Source organism: Crocodylus siamensis, chromosome 7 (genome assembly GCF_052110815.1).
Source record: "Crocodylus siamensis isolate JL-2025a chromosome 7, ASM5211081v1, whole genome shotgun sequence".
NCBI classification, from domain to species: domain Eukaryota; kingdom Metazoa; phylum Chordata; order Crocodylia; family Crocodylidae; genus Crocodylus; species Crocodylus siamensis.
The window spans coordinates 1,091,914-1,118,176 of NC_143401.1; the positions used below are offsets into that span (position 1 = coordinate 1,091,914).

At 55.8% G+C, this 26,263-nt stretch overlaps 1 protein-coding gene across 9 annotated transcripts; it reads right to left on the reverse strand.

The window, feature by feature from the left end:
• Positions 1-616: 616 nt before the first annotated feature.
• INPP5B (inositol polyphosphate-5-phosphatase B) lies at positions 617-25,129 on the reverse strand. Of its 9 annotated transcripts, none has more exons than XM_090057634.1 (23): positions 25,052-25,129; positions 23,991-24,448; positions 23,549-23,628; positions 23,108-23,205; positions 22,880-22,909; positions 22,452-22,562; positions 12,979-13,072; positions 11,740-11,910; positions 10,894-10,995; positions 10,438-10,552; positions 9,938-10,054; positions 9,153-9,340; positions 8,166-8,277; positions 7,197-7,306; positions 6,230-6,365; positions 5,433-5,543; positions 4,389-4,551; positions 3,964-4,199; positions 3,367-3,480; positions 2,831-2,915; positions 2,329-2,456; positions 1,994-2,105; positions 617-1,618 (listed from the first exon to the last, which is right to left on the reverse strand). In XM_090057634.1, exons 2-23 carry the CDS (start codon positions 24,045-24,047, stop codon positions 1,494-1,496), a joined length of 2,595 nt encoding a protein of 864 aa, XP_089913760.1. In that variant the 5' UTR covers positions 24,048-24,448; positions 25,052-25,129; the 3' UTR covers positions 617-1,493. The 9 variants fall into 9 exon arrangements, 8 of the variants coding, with proteins under 8 accessions (XP_089913760.1, XP_089913759.1, XP_089913758.1 ...); XM_090057633.1 differs by lacking the exon at positions 25,052-25,129 and having other exon boundaries at positions 23,991-24,056; positions 24,321-24,445; XR_016443523.1 differs by lacking the exons at positions 23,991-24,448; positions 25,052-25,129 and having other exon boundaries at positions 617-921; positions 1,041-1,618; positions 23,108-23,873.
• Between the last annotated feature and the right edge of the window lie 1,134 nt (positions 25,130-26,263).

Sequence of the window (26,263 nt, forward strand, 5' to 3'; positions counted from 1 at the left end):
CTACAAGTTGCGACACGTCTCTTTAAAAACTTCCTGAAAATAGAAACATGTTTCTCTATATATATTTATATTTTTAAGTATGAAATGGTCTTTCCTGGATATTCAACCATGAAGCTGTTAATTGCTCTTACAAGGTAGAGCTTGCTGTAAGCAGGTTAAAAAGCATAGTTTTGAGGAATGTGCATCATTTGAGTGAGACTGTGTGTGCGTCAGAGTCTCCAGAAGAGGGAGATGGCAGACTTGTATTTTAAAAACATAAGCCATATTTTGTGCAGCCTTATTAGAATAATTCGGCCAAATTCGCCACTAGCATGAGCTGGTAAGGGTTTAGTGTGGTAGTTAAACAGTGAAGTTGGCCTATGCAGGTAACAAAATACAGGCTTCCTCGATTCTTATTCTTTGAGAGAAATATAGACACAGCTGTGAAAAAGCCAGCAGGACGAGGAATTCCTCAAACTAATGTATGCTCAGGGGAAATAGCATCTAGAAGGGGAAGGTCATAAGGCAGAGAAAACATTAACTGCAAACCACAGCAGAACTGGACACCCATGTTACACAGACCACTGGAAGAAGCTGCACCCACAGAGGAGGAAGTGTGACAAGCGCTTGCTGCAACCACTGTTAAAATAGATTTATAGCGTCAAAATAGAATTACACAACAGAAAGTCCTGACTAGGTACAGCACACTGGAATCTGCTGCCTAGCTCGCCAACGTTTAAACCGGACTGCACAAAGCTTAACAGTTCTAGTCAATACTGCAAGTTCACCTCCAAGGTGGCACTGGCACGGTATGCTCAGAGTCCCTGCAGTGCCATCTCAGGTCACAGTGCTTGCCAACTGTCACTGCCCTGGCAGCATCATGAACATCTTCAGGCAAGGAGCTAATCCACTAAGGCCTGGACTACAGCATGTTCACAGTCCCTGCAAGCAGAGAGACAGAATTGCTAATGTCTTCACTTTCAATTTTCTGCTTCATCACCAAGGCCCTAAACGAAGCTCTCTGCAGCCCCCAACGTGCTTGTGCAGAGGTTGAAACACACCTGGCAACGCTCTGTGGCTCTTGTCTTGCTTGGCTCCGTGCCGTTGAACAAATGAGATTTAATCCAAATGAACAGACCCAGAAGCTCAAGCCTGTCACCAGCGACATGGGGTGAAGGGCAGGCCGAGAAAGTGCACTAAGATGGCTATCGCTTTATAAATAAAAAGGAACTTTAAAACTCCATGGTTTAATACAAGTTAAATAATTAAAATATGGTATAAAATGTCAGTTCCTGCATGTCTTTGCTGGTTTCTGTCAAGCTTATTTAGAAATTCAGTGTTCTTTACAGTTTGTTAATACAGTGACTGGTTCTAAACGTCTGATCTGTATTTAATAATAGATTGTGCTCTATATAAAATACTGTAAAATCCTGAAAAAAGCTGATACTCTGTACAAAAATATTTTACAGTAACTCAATATCTTCATCTAAAAACAGATTAGCTGCAACTGGAGTCTATGGGGAGTTGTCTTCTCTCAAGAGGAACTGATGGATGAATTGCTGGGCCCTCCTCTTCTCAGTGATGTCAGGCTTGGGCTGGCTGGGAGGAGGGTGAAGCAACAAGCCACCAAATATACTAGCTGCATAAAAACAAAAAACAAAAGAGCCCATCAGTCACCGGGGATCAGGCATTACCCCTAAAACAAAGCTGTGGCATGCATGGTACAGGGGTCCTGATTGCAGAAAGGGAGGGGGATTGAGAAGGGCAGAGTTGGCCATGGGAACATTTCCCTTGCTGGGAAACATTGAACACTCTTCCTACTGCTGGGTTTCTGCTTTCTGGAAAGAAAACACACTGCTTTCTGCTACTCTGGCTACAGTTTCTATTCCAGATAACTGCAAAATGCATGCCAAACACAAGAGAAGCCACTAAGAGAAACATTCAGCTGGTTATAATTCACGCTGCACAGTGCACAGCCACCCCAGGAGCCGACTGGACACTTTCTTTGCCTCACCAAGAATATTTGCGTCCAAGCGGTTTTTCCCTGAATTTTTCAGTAGTTCCCGCAGAAATGCCATCAGATATTTGAACACGTTTTTATGGCACTCGGGCAGCTTGGAGACAATCTAGAAAGAGAGAGAGCGCCTTGCTGTGAAAACACGCACCAGAAATAACACTCTAGATGCCAGCCCTAAGAGTCCACACAACTAGAAAAGCCTCAGTGCTAAGAGCCTCCCTGTGCCATGAGACGGTGATTTCTTTGGCACTGCTATCCGTCCAGCACAGGATAATCAAACTCCGGCTAAAGCTGTAGAAGAGTAATGCCCCCCCCAGCAGCCCCTGCATTACCTGTCTGCCTAGCACATAATTGCTGGCGCTCTCCAAACAGAGGGTGTAGAACTCGTAGCAGATGACAGGCTCTGGCAGGCTTTCCAGGAAGAGCAGCAAGGCTTCGGCTACAGAATGGTTGCTGCCAACTGAGCCAAGGATGGTTAAAGGAAAAGGTCATGGGGTTGGATCCGGTCTGTTAACATCCCTGCTGAAGCTTTCATCACTGCCAAGGTCTCACCTTGTGGTCTGTACTTAGTGCCGTGGCTCTGCAGAGCACGCTGAACCCATAAGCAGCCTGGCATTCCTAGACCAAGCACCGTCACTGGTCCAGAGAGCACCGCCCAGGCAGAAACAGGACCACGTGTTCCCGTTGTTACTAAAGGGATACACACCTCAGTGGCCAGAAATGAGGGGGCTACGTTAACAAGGGAGCCCACAGGGCCATACAGGCTCCAAGCAGAAAGCTGCTCCCTGCCCCAGACACAAAAGCAGCTGCACCAAATGTTTCCCCAAAGGATACGGAGGGTGTCGTGCGTGCCTTTGTCCAAGCAGTCACGGATATGCTCGAATTCAGAACGCAGGCCGGGCTGCTGGAACAGGTCCTCCTGCAAGGGCACCGCAGTGTTACAGGGAGCCCTGAGGAGGGAAGCAATCCTTTCCCGGCTACCTCAGGATCCCCAGGAGGTACCCACAGACCACACTACAGCTCCCCCCACCAGACGAGTGCAAGGCAGGCACTGCCCGGGTGCGCTGTAGGTCGAGCCCAGGCTACGGTGTTGCCACACAAAGCTCAGATGCAGGAAACAGGTGCTTTCAGCATGTCAGGGTGGTTTGTACAGAACCCCATTGCAGCCAGGGTGAGGGAGCAGATATGATACAACCTGTCACCCTTTTCCTTGCTACACCCATGAGGTAGCACTACCTCCCGAGCCCGTCCCACTTGGGGCTCATTCTGCCGGCTCCAGCCAAGGCAGTTCATTCCCAGTCCATTTTCCCAAAGCTTAGCTAGGTGCCCATAGGCAATGAGGACATGTCTCTGGCACAGAGGCTGCCCACCTGCTGCGAGGCATTGCGGTACAGATGATCCACCATCATCCACAGCTCTTTGGGGATCTCCAAAGGCTTCTCGCTCTGGAAAGCTTCACCGCTCATGTGCAGGGGCATCAGGGTCTGGAAAGAAGCAAACCAGCTTATTCAAGGCAGGCAAGTGCCCCACGGGACGTGCAGGTCAGACTTATGGTTCAGAGTTAAGAACAAGGCCGCCTGGTCCAGCCATGGCTCACTTGCCATGCACCTGGGAAGGGCGACTTCCATCTGACAGGACAGGCAAATACACCCAAGCCCACACAGACGACAGCACCCAGGAAGCACAGCAACAGCAGCCCGTGCCTGCACAAACCCTCCTACATGGGGAACCGGAGCAAGAAGAAGAGCTGAGGGGAGACATGAAGGTGCTGCCTTAGAGCACCAAAGGCATGTCGGCCAGGTGCAGTCCCTGGGTGTATGGGACCAGGGGACTTGAATGTAATCAGTGTAGATAAATCCCGGGATAAGGGAAAAGAAAACCAGACAAATGCTCATTAATGCTATATGACAAGGAGATGCTGGGACACTTAAGTAACAGACCTCAGGTGAGCCCTGTCACTAACACACCAGATCTCGGATGGACTCTGCCGACATGTCCTGGATCGGGTCCCTCATGTAGCACAGTGTGTGGATGGGAGACCCGAAGCAGCTGGGCAAATAGTTTCCTGTCACCGACAGGAAATAATCCTTCCCTCTGTCGAGATGCAAAACCAGGATGTCTTCGAGCTTATCCTCCCCAGAGTTTAAGTTCGTAGCTGTTGATTTATTAACAAACATCTCCAATTCAACTGTAATCTCAGAATCTGCAGGGAAGTGAAACACAGGCATGGTAAATACAGTCATTAAACTAACGAGTCCTTCCAGACAGTGGACATGCGTAGGGGCCAAGATGTGCCCCAGACAGCAAGGACAACAAGCCAAGAAAAGCATGTTACCCGTGGATTCAAAGGGGGTGAGCACGTGGAAGCAAAACTTTCTGAAAGGTGCCTCACCCGGTAGCAGGAACCCCTTGCAGGGGTTTGCGATCAGCCACTCCTTGCAGTAGGTGTCTTCGTCCGGTTTGCTGATGAATTCGAACTGACAGGGCACCTGTCCGTTGCGTATGGTCAACTTCTCCACCTGCAGCTGCATGTACTTCACATCCTTGAAAAAGAACTGGGAACACGCAACGTCCGTGTCAGCCTCTTCCAAATCATCTTCACGAGCCAAATGCCCCTACCAACAACCTCCGCAAGGAGGGAAAGGTTTTCCCTCGGAGCTCCCTGCACTACCACTTAGTTAATAAATCACCCAGATGAAACACTCAGCTCCCAAAGCTGACTGTGATTCCACCTGTCCTTCACGGGGACCCAAGATCGTGCATGTCCATTGTGCATGCTCGAGACACATCCTTCCCTGAAACCAGAGCTGCAGGCGGGAGGAGCTACCTCTCCATGCCCCACTGGAGGGAGGCCCCACTGGAGTCTCACCCTACAGCTACAGCTGCTCAGCAAAACTCCTTTCCGTGCCCTGCCAACTTGGGTTTAGTAGGTCTTATGCTTTCCAAAAGCAAGTCAAAGCGATAGCTATTGTGATCTTGTCGCTACCCTGACTGGGGAATGGCAGGGCTGTGAATTTTTGCTGGGGCCTTGCTGGGAAAGTGTCCGCATCTCAGAACCCTGCAGAAGTAGTGGGGTGCTGCACGGTTGCTTTTATCCAGGGCCCAAGAATCAGAATCCCGCGTTGCCTGCGCTAGTCCAGGACCACTGAGCCAGTCTGTCGGATGGGTCAGCATGATCTCTGCCATTTGCTGCGAGGGAATATAGGGGTGAAAGGCAAGCAACTGGCCTCAGGCCTCACCACACATCTATGAAACAGAACTAAAAAGCCCTGATACCCAGCCTCTGCTTAGTCCTCTGAGCTATGCAGCTGCCTGGAAAGAGACAAGAGGAGTCCTGGCTTCCTGTTGCCTGTCCTGACAATTCATTATTGGACTTCTTCTTGGACCTAGGCTTTCCTTCAAGAAGCAAGAGGGGAAGCCCAGGAATGTGTCCTACCTCCCTCTGGGACAGGGTCACCGATGGGATGTTGGCGTTCTCCATCTTGTCCAACGAGCGCACTATTTCTTCAAAGGCTTTCCGGTAGAGTTCCTCGTTCACGACCTTCACCTGAAAGGGACACATACATAGCAAAAAGCACCTGCTGAGTCTCTGCTGGAGGGTTAGGAGATAGCCTGCAGACTACGGGGCAACCTGACTTCACAGCGGGCTGGCATGGAGAGTGGAGAGCTACGCAGGGCACTGATGCAGAGCTGCTACTGCAAGGAAGTTGAACTGAATCCACAGCCAGACTTCACCAAAAGACTTGTTCAGATTAGCGAGGAGCAGGTTCACAGCAGGATGAGAAAGAAATGGGCTAGCACTAATGAGCCAATATTTGTCCCCTCCTGGGCCCCACTGCCTGCCTTAGCGAGCAAATGAATCAGCCAGCCAGCCCTGGGATGAGCTCTTCAAGGCCCCTCAGTCCGTTACTCTCCTGTCGGCTAACGAAACATTCCTGCACTGCACGTCTCTCGGGAAACGGGCAAAACAGTGGAAATCTGCAGTGCAAGGGAACGCTCATGAAAAGCCATTGGTTGACATTTGCAGCTGATTTCATCTGCGTGTTACCAAGAGCAACCGGCTGTTATCAAACGGGCGCTCTGCTAAGAACAACGCCCCCTGCACATGGTGCTGTTATCGGGGCAGAGGTCCAGGAAGCGTGAGCGCAGAAGAGGAGGAAGCAGCAGAAGCGACTCCCCCCATCGGAGGGACAGACCTAGCCCAGCTATCGCTAGCAGTCGAGAGGCACCTACCCCAATTTCAAACATGGAGCTCACTGGCTTATGGTCACTGATCTTCAAAGCCATGTGGCTGCGATAGCTCAGCTGAGTGATATTCTTCCCCTTCCAGAGGATCCGATCACACCAGGCTGGGGCACGACACTTCTCACTGAAACCACAGAACGGCCACGTGAGACCTCCCCCAGGAAAAAGAGCACGGTTTAGACAACAGGGCAGAGTGTGGCCTGGCTGCGGGGGTGGGGGTGGGGATGCTGCTGTGGGAGAGATGGAGCTGGGCTTCCCCAGGACCCACATCCCTTTTTTTCCTTGTGCAAAGCTGCAGAGGGCAAACTGGATCAGTCTTGGGCATCTCTGCCCCACCATTCCCTTTGTTCACACAAAGGCCCAGGGCTGCCTGTCCTCAGACACTGCCTGAAAACCAATATTTGGAACCATGCTGATCACAGGAACTTTACAAAAAGTTTAAAATCCCAATTTTAAACTTACAAGTTCTCCCCTTGACATTTCTAACTGCTGCACAGAATTAATCATTCAGGCTCTTGTGGGCAGTGTCCACAGTCCAGCCAGAACCGCCCCCAGTACAACAAAGAACATCCAACAAAGGCCACGGCAGATGGGATTCTACAGCCAGCCCCCAAAATAACCCCCCAAAGTCTGCCTGGACAGGGCAAAAACAAGCTCCTCATATAGGAAGCTTCTTCCAATATCTCAAAAAATGTTATTACTGGCAAGAGTTAGGGAAATCCAGATGGGATCAGCACAAGTGCCCTCAAACCTAGAGACGGGATTCTCATTCATCCAAACAGCATACAAGTAAGACCAGAGACATTCATCTTGGAAGCAGGCTCGCATCAGAAACTTTTTGCCTTCCTCCAGTAAGTTGGGTCTAATGCCCCTTTTAGCTTGTTTTCACCGCCTCAAGGGAGACATGGACACGAGCTAATAAAGAGGAGGCGACATCTGCACACAGCTCACGTACCTAGTGTCCCAGTCATCACAGCCAGTGTCGTATTTGTAGGTCGGCTGGAAGGAAATCTCTCCTTCCGTGAAGCCTTCAAAGACAGCTTTCTCATCCATCTGCCTCTTCAGCTAGTACAGAAGGAAAGCCAAGAGAGGTGGGAAATGTAAATGTATGTAATCATAAGTTGTTCTGGAGCTACAAAAAGGACAAAGGCACAGCTTTGTGGAGAAGTGCACGCTTGCACACACACACACACACACACACACACTTCATCTAAAAGGTGCTGGTCAACCTCACCAAGGCCATTCACAGAATTGTAGAAAATGAGGGTGGGAAGGGACCTCAGGAGGTCACATCGAGTCCATTACTCAAAGCAGGACCAGACCCAACTACATCATCCCAGCCAAGGTTTTGTCTACCTGGGTCTTCAAAACCTCCAAGAATGGAGACTCCACCACCTCTCTGGGGAGCCTGTTCCAATGTTTTACTACCCTCCTTGTAAGAAAGTTATTCCTAATACCTAACCTCAACTTCCCTTGCTGCAACTGGAGACCATTGCTCCTTGTTCTGTCATTGTAACCATGCTGTACAAGCCAGCTTTGTGAGGAGTTAAAGCCCTCCGCCCCCTTCCCTGTCTGAGCAGTTTTTACCCCATGCCTTAGAGAGGAGGCATCTCTTCCTAAGCCCTGGTGCCCTCCCCACAAAGCTCTATCCAGGAGCGGGGTGGATGGTGACCTGCTGTACAAAGCATGTGCAGAGGCTGGCTGAGCTGCAGGGATGATTCTGGCCCATACTGAAAATAGGTGCCGGGGGCACCGATACTATCAGACTGGTCCACAGAATGGATATTACACCAAAAAGCAGCCTCCCATACATGTATGTGCTGTGCTCACAAACACCCAGGGCCAACCATGCAGCCACAGGCTACAGGGAAATCAGCAGACAGAGGCAGGGGCTCAGCTGCCCCTCTAGGAGACTCATCTGTACCTGGTCATGTTGATAAAGGGCTAGAAATGCCTTCTCTTCCACAAACTTCTTCACCTTCTCCATGTCCAGCTCTTCTATCCTGTAATTGAGGTCTCCCAGCCACAGGATCACACTGCAAGGAGACAACATACAGGGGCCAGCATGAAGAGGCTGACACTATGCTGCCCAAAACAGCCAGAGTCCAGCTCTACCCATGTCTGCAGGTTATTTACAGAAGGTAGCAAGAGTTTGAGACCGATTTAATCCAAGCAAAACACAGGGAACCACCAACCCAGCCACTTCCTCGTGCTGGCTTTTGAAACAAAGACCTCAGAAATGTTCATTGTAATTGCTGTTGAGACATAACTGAGCCCTTCTGGCACCAGAGCACCCAGCCCTCCAAGGGACTGGGGCTTTGGAAACCCAAATCCTGCCTCCAGCTCTGCCCCCTACTAGCCCAGAGACGCCAGGCAGCCCACTCATGCCTGCTTCCCCCATTTGTAAGCCACATTGACCCACTAGTGTCACATGCAAGAGACTGCCCCAAGACCATGGATGGAGGCTCTCACACACTAAGCACAGCATTTGGTACAAGAAAGGTTATGTCCAGGTGAGAGCCCCACAAATTTATCTGTTAGCATGAATTGAGAGGCAGCCGCCAGCAGACTGAATCAGAGAACAGCCCTTGGCGCTCAGCCCATGGCTTTGCTCTTCCAAGCAAACTAGCAAACCCTCAAAAACCCTCTGGGGAAACGGCTACAGGCTGTTTCTATTTCACAGCTGAGAAGAGGGAGACATGGAGGTGAGGGAGTCATCCAAAGCCTGCGTTGCAGTGGGGGTCAGAGCAAGGAGCTCCGGGCTCCCTGGCCTGAGCTACCCCAGCACCTCCCAGACTCCTGCCGGCAAGGGGCTAACAGCAGAGAGCACAGAGCCCATCTCCCTTCCCGCCACAACCCAAGGGCAAGCATGAACTCCAGTGGGTGCAGGGATGGAGACCTGGACACGTACTCGTGCTTGTTGATGGTGAGGGGGGGCAAGCTGGGATCAGCCTGGCAGAACTGCATGCGAGAGCAGATGTCCTTGAAGTCCTGGTTCCTCCGCTCGTACTCCTCGGTGTGTGCGGCCAGGTGGGAGTTCACCATGCACACGCCCGTGTTGTGGAACTTGAACCTGATTGCCACTCCGCCTTTGTTACCCTGCGGGGAAGGCAGCGGAGCTGGTCGCAGGCTCCCCAGCACAGCGGAGCCACGGGGGCTGAAACAGCCTGCACAAGAAGCCCCTGCACTCCTGCACAAGCCCTGGGATTAATTATGAATCAGTGCCGTGAACCAGTTCAGCTCTCCCTAGATGGGAACCGCAAGGACTGGGGCATGCATAGTGCAGCTATGAAACAGAGCGGAGTTGCAAAGAATTCAGTGGCCACTTCAGGAGCCGCCTCTTACAAAGGCAGATTCTGCCACGCAGTGCCTGCAGTATCAATGGAGATGAAGTTCCCAGGTCAGAGAGATGGGCCACACGATCCTGACAGCCAAAGAAGCCACCTCCAGGGAAGGGAAGTCACATCGGTTCCCCTGATCTACTTAGTATGGGAAAAGCTGCAGCCTATTTCAGTCTCACTCAGCAGGGACCCACAGGGGAGGTAGCCCCCGGAGCTCTGTGCTTCTCCCTGCAAGCTGCACCTTTTGCTGTCATATGTGGGATGGGGAGAGCCGATAATTAGTAGAGAGCTGCATGTAGGGAGTCACTGCAACATGAGATCAGGGAAGAGATTACTCAGCCCCTGCCCCTCCTACCATTCTTCCCATGATCCCAGTCCCCACGGTCTCTGCTTCCACTTCCGAGATGTTTGGCGCAAGGTCTGCCTTCACGTAGAGCAGGAGCATGATCCCAACGAGCCGGATCAGCTTCACCTGCAAGACAATCCCTGTAACATTCAAGCCTGGAAATAGAGCCAGAGCCAGGGCTGCTTCTGCGCGGCCCCTCACCCCATGTGGAGCTGAACCCGGAGCAGCGTGCCATGAACCAGACCCCATGCTGCTGTATCAAGCTGGCACGGTGCAGGAGCCACGCCTGGGCATCCCTATGGCATGGCTCAGCACAGGACAGGAGAGACTGGGCTGCTTCCCTGGAAAAGTGACCAGTGCCTGAAACCCTGCCTGGGGAGGCAGGCAGCCCCAAAAGGCACTAAGCCCTTGCAGGCACCCCAGTCCTGCCAATGTCCAGTGGCTGGAAACAAGCAAGGAGCAGGCGAAGGCAAGGAGACGGGATCAGGCAGCCTTCCCTTCACATTTACCTTGGCGTACTTGGCACCGGGGTGAAGACTATCAGTTACAGCTTTAAACCACTCTTCCTCCTTCGGCGTGTCATTGAAAAAGAAGGCTTCTTTGCTCAGATCGAGCTCCTGGAAACTGCGTTAGAGGAAGGAACCCATGGATGTATTCACTTGGCTTGGTAACTCTCCAGCCTTTGCCTCCAGGGAAGAGACATATTCACTGTGTGACGGATCAGTTAAAGAACCAAATCCTAACTAGGTGCTTAGTGCAAAGCTGAATTCCCGTTAGTGCTACGCTGATTTAACCATAGCAGGGCATGAAGGGGTCCGAGCCCCACGGAGTCTCTGGAGAGAAAAAACGCGCCTGGAATAGCAGCCAGTGTCGATGATGCAAACACTCACTTCAACCCTCCTTGCCCATCACCAGGCTACACACATGCACCCCTGGGTGGGAGCTGGCGGGGAAGATGCACTTACCCAACGCAGTAAATGTCCGGAGGCTCGATGTCGTGGCTCAGCCAGGGCTGGAGGCTCCCTCTGGGCGACTGCCCATTGACGTTGTATGTCCCGACAAAAAACCTGCAAAGGGGCTTGGAGTCACTCAAACCCTAGACCTGCAGGCCCAAACTGCAACCTGCTGGGACTGCCTGAGGCTCTGAGCAGAAAAGGCAAGATCCCTTAACTATGTGGCTTTGCAAATATGTTTAAGAGGAACTTGCTTCTGTGGGCACTACGACAGAGCAGGGTGAGAGTCATGTCACCAAGATGAAGGGATAAGACTTTCGGCAACTCTTCCGCATCATTTTACAGAGCAGTGCGTTTACAGTCCACAGGGAATGCATGCATTTCACAAAACCATGCCGAACATGGTTGGAAAGATCACCACAACTGCTCCTTCACCCACAGAACAGCTCATTCAAAGGGAGTTTAATCAAAATAAAGTGCTCAGCATGGATTGACCTCTTCCATATGAACGGTCTCTTCAGAACCAGGCACTTACAAGGATACCTCTGACCACTAACAGACAAATAAACAACCAGTCGAAAGCAGAGGATGCCCCCCGAGACGGGATCTGGAATGAGATCAAGCACGGACTGGAGCACAGAGTCTGTTGTGAATAAGAGCACTCTTCTCTGCAGCTGGGTGAACAGATTAGAAAGCAGGAAGACTCTGCTAAGTGGCAGGGGATGGAGTGTACTTTCTTCCAAGTCTCCCTCCACTCTGAATTGCAGGTAAAATTGCAAATGCTGTTGATTTTAGACAAGGCTTATGACTAAATGCATGCTCCCCAGCACCATGTTTATTCCCGAGAGGGGTTGTTACCTGAAGTTCTGGATGGAGGTATAGGAATCCTCCTTCTGCACAAGCTGGGATTTAACGATAGTATCTCTTAGCTCAAATTTCTTCACGGACAAGAGGGAAGCCTTGTCTGAAACCATCATGGTGGAAGACCGCACCATCGCACTGGTGACTTCAGTTTTGGGTTTACTCTGCCTGTAACAAAACATGAAACAAGTCCCTTTCATGCTCTACCTATCACTGCACAATTTAGAGTCTAGACCTTTAACACGCAAATGCGTGCACACACGTGCTCAACGCAAGGATCACTCCTGCTACAGAAAACCTGCTTTGCCTAGGTCAGACTCTTCCCACAGAGGGTCACCCAAGCTGCATATGACACTGCAAGGCCAGGATTAGCCCTTCTTGAGATCGCAGTCCCTGAATATACATGAGAGTTGCACCAGTTTAACTAAATGGATTTAAAAGCGGAGTTAAATCAGTGCAGCCAGTGAGTGGAGATGAGGCCTCACACATCTTGCTGACAGAATTTGAACTGCATTTCGCACTAGGGCAGGGAGGTGAATCCATCGCTGACGGGCTGCCTCTGCCCAGAATCCCTGACTGCAGCAAGAGAAGGGCAAGCTGTTTGCTCAGCCAGCCTCTGGCCTGAAACCCTCCCCTGATGAAGGGAGGGGGAAGAGAGGGTGGCGGGATGGCATTTGAAATGCAGGAGAACTGGGCTTTATTTAGTTTTCTGTTATTTTAAGACAGACATACTAGTGATAGTCTAGGAGACAGGTTTTGCTATGCATTGCATATTACTGGTAATAGCGCTGTTCCAGCGGGGACCCAGGGGCTCCATCTCAAAATTACCCCGTTCCATCCTCAGCCTTTGGAAGTGATGGAAGCACTGGTGTGTACACAACTGGATCCACAATCCCACCAGGGCTTGCACACTCAGAGCCTGGCAGGCCAGACTGTAGGGGGAGGTGAGAGGTTCTTCCTCCCAGCCACAGCAAGCCAAGAAGTCACTGCAGGAGCTTTCTATTTCTTCCCCCTCTGCCTCCACTGATACATAAGCCATTTACCTGGCTTACGTCCCCCTGGGCCTGCCATCAACTAATGCAAAGCATCCCCCTCTCTGTCTGTAGCAAACCCTTCACTGTCAGAATGCAAAATGCTAGAAGTCCATGCACACAACCCCCGTGTTCTGCCCTTTGCCACCTCCCGCTCCTGCCACCTCCTTATCAAAGAGGGTAAAGAACTGAAAACTTGCTGTACCTGAGGGCAGCTTTATCAGCATTGTCATGGCTCCAGCTCTGATTCACTGCCAGATTTTTCTCGTTCTGCTTGATGTCTTCAGACCCAACAACTCCTGAAAGAAGAAGCACAGGGAAAGGGAACCCTCCCTGAAATGCTTCAAGGCTGCGACAAATGCAAGGAAACCATCAGCCGAGTGCCTTCCCATGTTCCCAGGGAAAAAAAAAAAAGGCTTTTATTTTAAGAGCACTGAATTCCTCCGGGTGCAGCAAGGCTAAAGGATCTCTGCAAATATCAGCTACAACCCCTGAGCACAGAGAAGTTCTGCTGGTTTAAAAAAGCATGGGGATATTTACTTCTAATTTGGAAATATGCATGAAAGCCCACTGGACAAATACAGCTGTAGCTGGGACTCACAATTGGAAGAATACCGCATTGCAACCAGGAATCAAATTTCTCGTGGGAAAAGGCAGGGCAGGGCAGCAACCTAGAGGCTAACTGGCTCAGGAAGGCCAGAGCTTTCACGTTTCCATGCCCCAGGAACCGAGCCTGGGCCCTTTTACTTATTACCCAAAGATCCACAAACCTGGCAAACCGGAATACCCCGCTGCCTCCAGCACCATCGCAGAGGGCGTTTCTGGCTGTGCTGACTCTATTTTAGTCCTGTAAGCCCTGCGAGCTGCCACTTATCTGAAGGATACCATGCATTTCTTCAGGAAACCTGACTCATTGACAAGCTTCCAGCAAATGCCATGCTCGCTACCAGAGATATCACGCCTCTGAACACCAGCAGCCCCCACGAAGACAGGGGAAGAAGGGGGGCTTGTATTGATTCTCAGCCCATCACTTGGACCACCACCTGCAGGTGCCGAGTGCCCTGTACAGCCAAATCAGACTAATCGACCCTGCTAATCACCTCTCTTGGCAGCCCCCCTCTGCCTGCATCTTTCCATTTCACACAAAAACTTTCTTTCTGCCAGCCCAGCCCCAGCATCTGACTACAGCAGCCTCCCTGAACCAGTCATCCAGGGGTTGGGCTGCCTCTGCCCGACTCAGACTAGCAGGGCAAACCACCTCTGCGCAGGTGTCCCTGGAACGAGGGAGGGCTCGGACGCAGCACAGGTGCTGCCACAGGCGGGTCAGCACCACACACCGCACCGAGAACCGGAGGGTCTGCTTCCCATCCGAGACTCCAGGCAGGCAGGTCACCGGCTGACTCGCTGATGAGGCTCAGAGCAGGAAACGCAGGTTGCTCGAGCAACCTTTGCTCCCAACCCCTACTCGCCTGCATCCTCCTCCACGCCGTGCTGGCTCCCACCCATAGCTAAGCCCTCCGTGCTCTGAAATAGCCCGAGGCTGCAGGGAGCACGGACAAGCGAAGAACGTGGGAACCAGATGTTTGCAACGAGCGCACGTGACTGGGCTGGCCCCGGCTGTAGCATTGCTACCTGCTGGGTGGCAGGGAGTCGAATTCTTCCCTGCGCTGGGTGCGGGTGGCGAGACCCGGCTGACCGTCACTGCCCGCTCTCAGGAGCAGGCTGGAATCACCCCTGGGGTAACGCAGCCTGCCGGACGCGGTGCTATCTTCCCCTGGCTCATAACTGCGGGCTGGCTTGCAGAGGGTGGCACTGCTTGCTGTCACCCCTGTGCCAACATCAGGGCTGCTCCCGACGCCTACGCAATCACATCAGCAGGCACCAAAGTCCAGGAGTTAGCTGGCCTTGGGCAGCCCTGAGCAAGCACGCACACCCCGGTCGGTGCAGGAGGGCTTCCTGGCGCAGCGGGGAGAGCAGGCCCCGAGTACCCTGGCTGGGGACCTCTGCTGAGCCCGCTGCCAGGCAAGAAACAGCGGGACAAGGGGCACGGCCATGCCCCTCGCTTCCAGAGGGCACGTGCATCTGCTGCCAGCGCCAGCTCACTCGTGTCCGGGGACAAACCCAGCTCTCCGGAGCAAAGCCAGCCCCACCCCAGTGGAAGCAACGTCTTACCTACCGGATCTCAGCCTTGCTACCAGAGGAGCTGCCCCACACCTTGCTCACAAACTGCCAGGTCTTCCCCACTCACTGCGAATGCCTCTGCGCCAACTGCGCTCAGCACTTGCTTGAGTGACCAACTACTCTTAAAAGGGAAGATTTTCTCAGGGTTTGTTTCTTTTGCTGCAGACCCAAGCGGGCTGGGTGTGTGCAACTTGGCTACACCCACATCTCCTGATAACACAGGGCTTGTTTCTGAGATTATGCACCAAACGAGCACAGGGAAAGACCAGCTCTGCTCACTCAAAGGCAGAGCTCAGCTCTGCAGAGCCGCAATCACTATGGTGGAGAAGCTTAAGATGTTATCAGGCTTGCAGTCTGCTCCCCAGGCCCTTCATTCAAACCACATGCAGAATGGAAAGGGCTTCACCTGGGTATTGAGAACCGGCAGACCGGAAAATCTCTGTCCTCATCTTGGGAAGCCTCCATCTGCCCACAGAAAAAGCCCCCTGAGAACAAACACTTGGCAGCAGGATTTACTGGTGTTTGATTCTCATCAAACTCCTTTATGCTCGCACAGCCAAAACCCACATTGCATCCGAGTAGGGCCGCTCCTGAAAGGGACGGAGCGATGGCTTGGCTCCATCAGGAAGCCAAGTAAGAAGAGACACCAGCAAAGATGTTCTCAAAGGGCCGCTCTCTTTAGGGCACAGACCAGGTCTGCATTGGTGCCTTTACCCCTACAGAGTCGTGCAAATAGCCCGGGTTGCGAGGGAGCAAAGCCTGCTGCATGCAGGGTCAAGCCGGGAGCTGGACCTTGTTTCCCATCTCCAGCAACAATCCCTGCCCTCATCTGCATGAAAATGGGCCAGGCTGGAAGAGAAGCACAGGGGACTCCTGACAAGCTATTATCAGCCCAGGTTGATAATTAGCAGCTGGCCAAGGAGGTGCCTCCACACCCCATGCTGCCTCCCCTGGGAGAAGCCTGGAGGAAGGATGCAGTCACTCCTGTTGGACACTTCAGAGAGCCTCCAAAGCATTTCATCCTCCTTAAAACTGGACAGGTCGATGCTGGGGAATACCTGACATGGAGCAGCAATGCACACTTGCCCCTGGTGTGGGCTTACAGGCACCAAAAAGCCAGCAGAGCAGCTTGGAGCCTTTTAAACCACCCCCAAACCAAGCCAGGGAGAGGTGGCAACGGCTCAGGTGCTCCCTCGCACCAGAAAAACCAGACACGCATCAGTGACGAATTAAGTGGAAGTACGAGTGAAAAGTCCTTCGGTTGTTCTGGGGCAGCGCTATAAGTCTTCTCCCTAGGCTGCAAGTCAGCCACTCAGCGGTGCCCGGGGCCCTGCACACTTTCCCGAGGAGACCCTGCAGCCAGCCCCAGCCCCCAGGGCTGCGTCACCAGCCAGCTGCCACTTTCAGTCTCTGAGCCTCTGGGTTCACCTCGTCCCCTTGGCCAGCATGTGGGCAGGGCGAAGCCACAGCTGGGAAGGCAAGAAAAAAAAATCACTTCAAATTCATCCTTCCCGCAGTGAGCCCTGCAGCCGGTGGAAGACTGCTGCACCTTCCCAGCCGCCATCCACGCAGCCGCTGGCTCCAGCCAACTCTTCCAACAGCAGCACCGAAACCACCTCACAATGCCACGCTGCAGGCACGAACCAAACACCACCTCAAAGGCCTTGTCTGCCTTGGCGGGCTCCAGCGATGCCGGGAACACGTGGCTGGGGCAGGGACCCGTGTGCGCGGTGCAGACAGAGTGCTCTTCCTGCGGACACGCTCTGTGCGGGTGGGATAAAGCCATCCCTGCCGCAAGCAAGGAGCCACATCAGTAGAGCCGCGTTGCCAGCATTGCAGCAGCTACACCACAGATCCCAACCACTTTGTGGCCTGAGGAGCCGGCAGACATCACGAGGGCAGACCTGGCCCAAGAAGCCGGAAGCATTCGCATCCTTGGCTGGCCTGGCCAGACAGACTTTTGAGCCTGGGCAAGGAGGAGGCGGCTGATGTCAGGAACAGGTAAGTGGCTGAGTGCATGACCATGGTGCAATGCCCCGTGCTTCCCATGCAAACCTTGTGCGAACAGAAAGCTGCTTTGTGAGGCAAGAAACGTGCACAGGGCCCGAACGGCAAACAGGATTTGCAGTTAAATGGATTTAAGGGCTAAAGAGGCGCTTTCTATTAAAAGGCAGTAAAGACGCAGTTCAAAGACTGTCCTGCAGCCAAACAACTGAGCCTGCGTCTCAGGAGATCAACCTCGGCTCCAAACTCTGCGCATTGAATTCAGTTAGCTTTGCCAACTGATGCCAGCCAACACCTCCCTCCAGTCACTATGAACACTGAATAGCAAAGGAAATGGGGCTGGACTCGATGATCTTCCGAGGCCCCTTCCAGCCCTAATGACTACCGTCTTAAAGCAAGCAGAGGAAGTGCCCAGTCCCTGCAGGGAAGCAGGGGCAAGGGAGCCCTTCCTCACGTTACAGCTTAGGGCTGGGGAGGGTCTGCTTGGACTGTACCTGGAGGTTTCTCCAAACCAGGACTCCAGACAGCATGCTGACAGGGGCTTGCCACCCATGCAGCAACTGGCGGAGGCTGTGCTAGCTCCAGACACCAGGTATATTAGCATTCTCCACTGGCGTCACCCTAGCTATTAGGAGGGAGGAGAAGAACAACCCTGAAAACTGCCCGACTCGAAAACAACAGAGCAAAACCTTGAAACAGCAACTTTGTCAAGGTCTAATCCCTGGCTCCGATAATAAACCTCCCCCCAAGAGTCACACAGGCAGGGACGACAATGTTGCTGTGCTTCAGAGATAGGGGTAGGGATTTGCACCGAGCCAAGGGACGCGTGCTTGCACACAGCAGTACTTCCCTCTCCAAAAATACATACGCCAAGATCTCTCCCAAACCAGCAAAGGTGTTTTCTGCTTCAAGGCTATCCAGAGGGCAGGTCAGATGGGACATCTCAGTTTCCCTCGGACCGTCCCATGCTGTCCTACCAAGCACAGGCTATCACATGCAGTTAAACCCGGGAGAGAAGGAACAGCAGAAAAAGAGGATATAAAACTGAAAAACAGAGAAGGAAAAAGAAGAAGGAGTGCAATTCTGAAGCAACTTCATCTAGAGGGAATAAAGATCTCCATGAAACCGGAGAGGCGCGATAGGTGTTTGGAGCTAGAAAGTGGGTGCAGGAATGATCCATGTCTACTTCTAGCTCCCGGTCCCCCACGGACCTCCAACGAACCAGGCCGGCCCTCACCTGATCACCTTCCCCACTGCAGGGGAGACCGAGCACAGGGCTCCCTCAAGGAAGGGACGATGGGCTGCAACAAGCGGGTCAAGGAGGGTGCTGGAGCATACACGTGGCCAGCGATGACTGAAAACGAAACCAGTTCCACAGCTCTTCCCGTCACCCCTCTACGTTCCTGTCACGCCGAATGGATTCACTTGCAAAACACACTCTGACTTGCAAGAGAGTCTGGGGAAGAGAGGGAGCCTCAGCCTGTCCTGCCGGACCCTCCCAACTGCAAACAGCTCTTTGCAAAAGTTCCTGTGCTCTGCTTTGCATAGCCTCCATGCAAATATAGCCCTTGCTTCCTCTTGCACAGCAGACGTGCTGCGCGCATGGGTCAGAGGGCCTGCAGTGGCCAACCCTCCAGAGAAAACCGTGTCTCTGGCAATGACGGGGCTTCCGCCAGACCCGAGCAGCGGTCACAGCAAACACCGGGACCCGCACTGGGGCCCTGTGCCTCTAGCAGAGGGACTGGGCCACCACCAAGCGACACCCAGGGCCAGCCCAATTCCCACAGGTGTCAAAAGAGCCCTTCCACTCAGCAGGAGCTGATCCAGCACACAGGGACCCTTCTCCTGCAAAGCACCTGCTCTGCCCTGCTACCACCTGTTAGCCGGGAGCAGGACGAGCAAGGAACCCTGCTGCAGTGGCTCGAGCCCCATGTGCAGGTGCAGGATGGTGCTCCTGTTACTAGAGCGCTTGCTCGCTTCCTCTGTGCTGCCGCCCAGCACCACGCGCGCTTTAATGCACTTACCCCACAACGCTCCAGGCCAGGAGGGAACCAACCTCCATTTTAGCGACGGGAGATCAGGGCCCTGGGGTCACAGAGGGCCCCAGGATGTGGGTGATGTAAGTGCTGTGCTCCGGCGCACATTGCAGAACAGGAAGCTGAGATGCAAAAAGTTGCACAGGGAAGCAGACCAAAAAACCCCAGCACTGCCTGAATCCTGAGAGCAGCTCACAGAGCAGGGCACTGCAAACAGCCAAGAAACTGCATCTGGCGGGCTTCCCACCTACCTACGCAAGGACGGTCCACCCCAGCAACACCTTCACCTGACAGAAAAGGAGCGGTGCTTTCCTCGGGGGGCTGGCAGCACTACACCCCTCCGCATCCCGGGGAAAGTTCCCCGAGAGGAAACAACACAGGTCAAACTCCGGGACTGAACTGGAGCACATGCAGCTCCGGACACCGAGAAGGGAGACGTTTGCAAACACGCCTCTCCGTGGCAGAGTCCCTCCCTCCTGATGGTAACTGGCCTGATTTTCAGAGGTACCAAGACCTGGAGCAGACCAGATGTGCGCAGCCACCTCCAAGGGCTAGAACGGGGGGGGCTCCACCTCTTTAGACCGAAAGCCCAAAGACACCCCTTGTTAGACTCGGGGCAGCCAGCTCTTAGGTGCAGGGAAAAACAACACAGCAACGTTTCTGCTGCACAGATCTCAGAAAGCCCATAGCAGGGTGGAGCGTGTTTAACGGGGGGGATTCCTGTTTGAAACCTCTGGGTGGATCTCCCGAATCGTGTTTGTGCAGCTAACAGTGCTCACGTTATATAGAGCCCTGCTGCATCCTCGAAAGGACCTCGGGGTTCAAAACTGCCCTCCCTCCGTAGCGCCCGAGCAAGACCCCTTGCCCAAGCGTGGATGTAAGTAGACCAGCACAGTCATCCCCGTCTGGGCAGAAGAGTAATCTGCTCCAGCATGAGACAGTTTTGTCCGTTCCAGCCACAGACCAAGCCTGAGATTAGTCATACCTTTTTCAGGGAGGAGCGAAGGCCCAGAAATGCAGCTCTGAACCCTATGATGAAATGACCCCCTGCAAACAGGTTTTCAACACAGCAGCCTGAGAAACAGGAAGGCAGAAGGCGGGAGGCAATTAGGAGATGACACTCACGTGACCACCCTCCCAGCCACAAGCTCAGATAAGAGGCTGCGTGCATGAGAAGGAAACCACGGCTTATTAGGCTCTAACTCCCGAGGCGTGCAGAAGCGGCCTGTCTAGGACACGGACCGACCCAGCGGCAGGAATCTGTAAAGACAATCCAGGGCTTGGCAAGGGGCTGGCCCAGACACAAGGCCAGGGATGGGGCCCGCAGGGCCAGGGAGCAACCCCCTACATGATGCAGTGCTCCTAAAACACCCCAAGAAAGTGCCCCCAGGGCTCTTCTCGAAAACCCCATCACGCCCTGGGGAGCTTGCTGCACTGCCTTCCTGCTCTGCCAGGGCTGATCTCAGCCTGCCTTGCTGCAGTGCGGACCCGCCGCTTCCTGCCCTGCCCTCCCCGAAGGAGAACGGTGGTCTGCCCTTGTCCTTCGGGCAGCCTGGCATGCATCTGAAAGCTCCTGCCGTGTCCCACCTTAACCTCCCTTCTTCCGAAACAAACACACCTCGGCCTCTCGAACGCCCCTCTCTTGGCTGGATGGCACCCCTTGTTTTTGCCACCTGCCTCCTTAAAACACAGCACTCAGGACTGGTCTCAGTGGGGCGGTCGACAGGACAAGGAGCAATGGGCTCAGGCTGCAGCAAGGGAAGTTGAGGTTGGAGATTAGGAAAAACTCTCACAAGGAGGGTGGTGAAGCACTGGACCAGGCTCCCCAGAGAGGGGGTGCAGTCTCCATCCTTGGAGGTTTTTAAGATCCAGGTAGACAAAGTCTTGGCTGGGACGGGTCCTGCTGGGAGAAGGGGGCTGGACCCCCTGGGGTCCCTTCCCACCCTCGTTTCTATGAACTGCCCACAGGACTCCAACTGAGGCCTGGCTGGCACCATGTCGAGTAGGACTATCGCTTTCTGCAACGTAGAGCTGCGATTTCTGCTCAAGCAGCCCAAAACTGCATTCGCACACTGCTGACTCGCGTCCAGCTGTTCCCACCGAGACCCCTGGATCCTTCTCAGCAACACAACTGCCCTGTCGACACCTCCCGTTCTCCAGGGGCTTTTCTAGTGCACGGCTCCCCACTCCCTTCAAGGGGCTGCTCCACTCCCCCACGGTGCCTGCAGCATCTCCCGCTTGTCACTTGTTTCCGCATCTGCATCCAAATCATTCACAGAAGCACGAACACCAGACCCCTGCGGAAACCTCCCGCCAGCCTGACGCTGATCCATTTAACGCTGCGCTCTAATTGCAGTTCTTCAGCCACTTTGATATCAATGATACATAACCGGCTGTTGTGATGCACGAGCCATTCGCTTTCCGTTTATTGCTGTAGCTCATCTGAGAACGGCGTGTCTAATGCAGCTTCTGGAAAGTGTCAGTCTAAGTGTGTTAAGCAAACAGTGCCTCTTAATTCTATTTTCCTCCTACATTTACAGGCTTTTGTTAAAGATCTCTGCTGCCTGGATCACTTCCAGCAGAAAAAAGCCTCCCGTAACCCTGGAAGACGGGCACGGAAAGGCAAAGAGCTCCTGCAGGCTCCGAGCGCGTTGCTAGCTGTTAGCCGGGAGCAGGGCGAGCAGTGAACCCCGCTGCGGTGGCCCGAGCCCACGCGCAGGGGCAGGATGGTGCTCCTGTTACTAGAGCGCTTGCTCGCTTCCTCTGTGCTGCCGCCCAGCACCGCGCGCGCTTCAATGCGCTTACCCCACAGCGCTCCAGGCCAGGAGGGAACCACCCGCCTTTTAGCGAGGGGCGATCAAGAAGCTAAGCGACATGCCAGAGGCTGTGCGGACGCCTGCCGCAGCGCAGGGCCCCCGCTGTAAAGCGCCAGCCGCAGGTCTGCTCCCGCCATTTGTACGCAGCATCGTCAGGGGAGAATGTTTTGCTGCAGGTTTTCACCGAGCTGGCGGCGAGCGGGAAGCTGCGAGGTCAACGCCGCTGCAAGGGCAGCCCAGAGCCTTGGTTCGCGGCCGGCGCCGCCGGGAAGGTCCCGCGCCCGGGCCCAGCGCCTCGGCCCCACGCCGGCTGCACCCGCACGCGCGGCCCGGGCCCGGGGGGAAGCCAGAGCCCCCAGCCCCAGCAGCACCCTGGGGCGCGCCGCCCGCCTGGACGGGGGCCCGCTCACCCTGCAGGCTCCCGCCCCCCGCCGCGAAGCCGGGCCCCGCCCTCAGGCCGCCCGGGGAGGGGGCGGGGCTGGCCCCTGCCCCGGGGCAACGGCGAGCCCGGCTGCCCCCTACCTGCGCGGAGCCGCGCCGGCCCGGCCATCGCCGCGCTGCAGCCGCCAATCGGCGCCGGCCCCGCCTCAGGCCCCGGCCCCGCCCCTCGGGCGCCCCGCCCCCGCCCCCGCCCCGGGTACCTGGGCGGCACTGGCCGACGTCCCGCAGGAAGGCGCGCGTCTGCGAGCCGAAGGGCAGGCGCACCAGCAGGCCCGCGTCGCCCGAGCGGATCCGGACCGTCACGTCGGAGCCTGCGCACAGCGGGGGCAGGGCGTCGGTGCCACCGGCCCGCCCCGGGCACCCGCCGCATCCCTCCTCCCGGCCTGGGCAGGTCGCCCCGCGGCCCCGAAGCGGTCGATGAGCACGCAGAGCCCGTGGTCCGGCGCCGGGGCGCGGCTGCTGCGGCCCGCCAGGCGGGGAGGGGAGCCCGCCCGGCCCGAGCAAGGCCAGGCCCCCCCCAAAAGCGCGTCCGAGCCGGAGCCGCGGAGCCCCGACGGTGCGGCCGGCTGCCCCCCGAGGCTCTGGGCGTCTTCGCCGCACCTCAGGGCACCCCCGGACGGAGACTCACCAATGACACGAAGGTCGCTGTCCGGCGTCACTGTCGGGAAGGAAAGGGCGCTGGGTTAGGGAGCGGATGTGCCCGCCGGCAGGCCGACCGACCGGCGGACCGGGGACGGGCGAGCGGGGCAGAGCACGCGCCGGGCGAGTCGGAGGTAGTCACCGAGACAGGGAGCAATCCCAGATTTCGGGGAGCAGAGCCGCACGCAGAAGAGCGCCCGGCGCCGCGGAGCCGTACCTTCCTCCACAGCAAACCCCTCGGCGATGGGCAGGACCCTCTCCAGGCAGACGTCCTCTGCCGCGATCGCCATCCGCCGGTGGGTGTAGATGAAGATCCTGCAGGCACGGAGCACCAGGTAACGCCGCCTCTGCCGCAGCCCCCAGCGGGATCCCAAATTGCCCCGTCCCAGCAGCGTGGCGCCCTGCCCGCGCAGCCGGCTGCAGCTCCCACCCCATCCCTTGGCCCACTTAACCTTTGGTAAGTGACCCCAGCATCTGCTGGGCAGGAGCGCCAAGCAAGGGCCCCTGCAGCCCGGGCTTCTAGATCCAGCTTCCTCCCCATTGCCCAGCCCTGAGGAAGCGCCGCTGGGGAGGAGGCGCATTCGCACCGCGCCGCGGCCTTTCGGCTTCGCGCAGCCAGCAAGAGGGCGCGCAGGCCAGCGGGGTCTCAGGCACCTACGCGTGCTCTCCGTGGCTCCGGACGAGGCCCAGCAGCCGGCTCTCCACGCTCTCGACGCCCACCAGGACGCCCTGCACCGCCTGCGGCCCGTGGTCAAGGAATCGTCAGCACGGCCGCGGGAGCCAGGCTGGGCTCCTGGCTCGGCAGGGGCTGCATCCCCAGCCTCTTAAAATGCCTCCTGCTATTTTGGCTCTGCCCCACTACTCTGCTTCCTCTGCCTTTGCTCTGCACACGGGGAGCTGCCACGGGGCTGGGATCTTTGCAGCGGGCAGAGGAGGCTTTGCTCAATTTGGGGACCCCAGGTGGTGGGTCGATATGGTTAGCACCGCGCCCACGCCAGCGCCCTGCAACAGGAGCAGGGACACGGAGACTGATTTGGTCACCGGTAAGAGTCCTGTCTCCATGGCCCTGCGTAGCATCCCTTTCCCCACACAAAGGATATGATCAGGCAGGTCTCCCCCTCTGCCAGTGTCTCCTGAATAGCAACCGACTGGTCCATCCTCCAGCCCTGGAAGGCAAAGCGGGAGGAAGCCTGTGCGCGAGTTTTGCCCGTTTCCAGACCTGATCCCCACGGCACTGTCACGAGAGGCCGCAAGAGGGTGCCCTGCTGCTGGGATTGAGAGCACGGGCAGCCCCGGGCACCGCATCAGCGCAGGCCCCGGGACCCGGCCCCTGCCCGCCCAGGGGTACGGCAGTGCAACGTGGCCCCGCGTGCTAGCACGAGCCTGCCGAATGCGGGCCTGCCCCCAGGCAATGCAAACCACGGCCCTACCAGCTGCCGCCGTTGTGCCAAGTCTCGCCCGGCTGCCCCGTTCCCACAGAGGACTCAGACTGGCGATGCCCCAGCGCTCGGATGCTCCCACGGCCGCCTGGAAGAGCCAACTCTGCCGGCCCCGTTGCCTGGAACCGGACAGGAGAGCACAGAGACCGTGTCCCTCCTGCAGCTGGAGCCCCCCTGCCTGCTGGGCCCCCTCCCTGCTTCCTCTGCCGCGCTCTGCTCTGGCTGCTTTCCCACTTCCTCTCGGGCCTGCTCTCGCACCCGATCCGCGCCGGCCGCGCTCCTCTCCCGGGCGTCCCGGCTCCGCGGGGCTGGAAGGGGGCTGCAGGGCGGCTTCCCGTGAGCAGCGCCACTGTCGTGGGCTGGACTGGGAGCAGCCCCCAGGCCTGGCCTTCCAGAGAGGAACAGGCTGGCCTTTGTTTCCGCGGCCAGCTCGGTGCTTATCCCAAGGGGACAAGCTGCAGCCGTTTGGGTCCCATCTAGGGGGCTGTTCTGGCTGGCGCCGGCCATCCAGGCAGCTTTCCCTTGCAGGGACCGGGCCCCCAAGTTGCACCCCGTGCGCCCACCTCCCCAGCACTGGTTGCACCAGGCGAGCTGGCACCTAGGCCCCTCTGCTTCCCCAAAGCTAGGCCTGTCTTTGCTGAGTGCCTTTCCCCAGCCGCCGTGCTCCCTCGGGGCTGTCACTCGCAGACAGGGGACCAAGGCAGCTTGTACTACTACGGTACCTCTCCGCAGCCTGCCGTTGGCGATCTTACTTCAACTCCCAGCGTTCCTGCTGCCCCGTGCTCCCAGCCTGCACTGAGGTCCTCCACTCTTAACCCTTTACTCAGAAAAAAAAAAGAAAAAACAACCAGTTCTGGTGGTGCCGCCCCAAAGAGCGGCAGATGGACATCTCCATCCTTGCTGTCAGCGACAGCCTCTCATCTACTTCCCGCCGCGTTTGCGTTTCAGCCTGCGCCGTGAGAACGGCCTCGCAGACCTTTTGCTGCTCTGACTCTGGCTGGGTGCCACAGGGGCTGGGTTTTACAGGGCACAGCTGGGGAGGTCAGGCCATGACCACAAAGGAAAAACACAGTATCATGCCAGCCCTTATTTTCTTAAAGCAGAGCCTGACTCTCAGGCCTAACCTGCACCTGTCTCTCTTGCAAGAGGGGGCTTTGTGGTCCAGTACGGAAATGCAAACCACAAGCCCCAGAGCTTGTTTCTTCCATTTATTTTCCTACCTTAGATTACAGACTTGAGGCACCTTTTTTTCCAGCGTGCTGCTGTGCCTGGGAGCCTCGGCAGCTGAGAGCAAACACCTGGAAGCTTTTGTGTGAGTTTATTAACAGTCCAGAAAAACCAGGCTGGAGGGTGGAGGCCTGTCTAGCCAGGGAGCATCTCAGATCTGCAGGGCATGTTGGAATAAACTCCTGCCCAGAGCCATGAAGACTGGGAAAGACCCTCTCCACCAGCGTTGCAGGCCATCTCTCACTGAAATGCAGCCATGCCTGGCGCTAGCCGAGCCCAGCTGGCACGAGCAAACTTTGGCACTTCTGTCTCGTTATGCAAATCAGCGCTTGTGCGGCCCCACGCGAGCAGGTGCCAGGAACTGAGCCCTGCACATAGCAAAGGCGGGACGGTTTGGCTCCTACCAGCACCGGCTGCAGCGACGCCGTGGGTGGCTGAGGATCCGGGAGTCCTGCAACAACGCGTGCATGCACTCGGAGCAGCCTCTCCTGGGACCTGGCTGCCCTCACCCCTGTGCTACCCCCACCGCGGGCTCCTGGAGCCGTCCCAGCACTGGGGAGGGAGGCGGCAAGGTGCAGGGAGAACGCCAGGTGGGAAGCGACAGGCGCTAGGCGCAAACGGTCATTAAAAACACTGGGGTTGACACACGTATTTATTTATAGAGGACGTCTCTGCAGGGGAAGGGGTCCGAGACATGACGGCAGCAG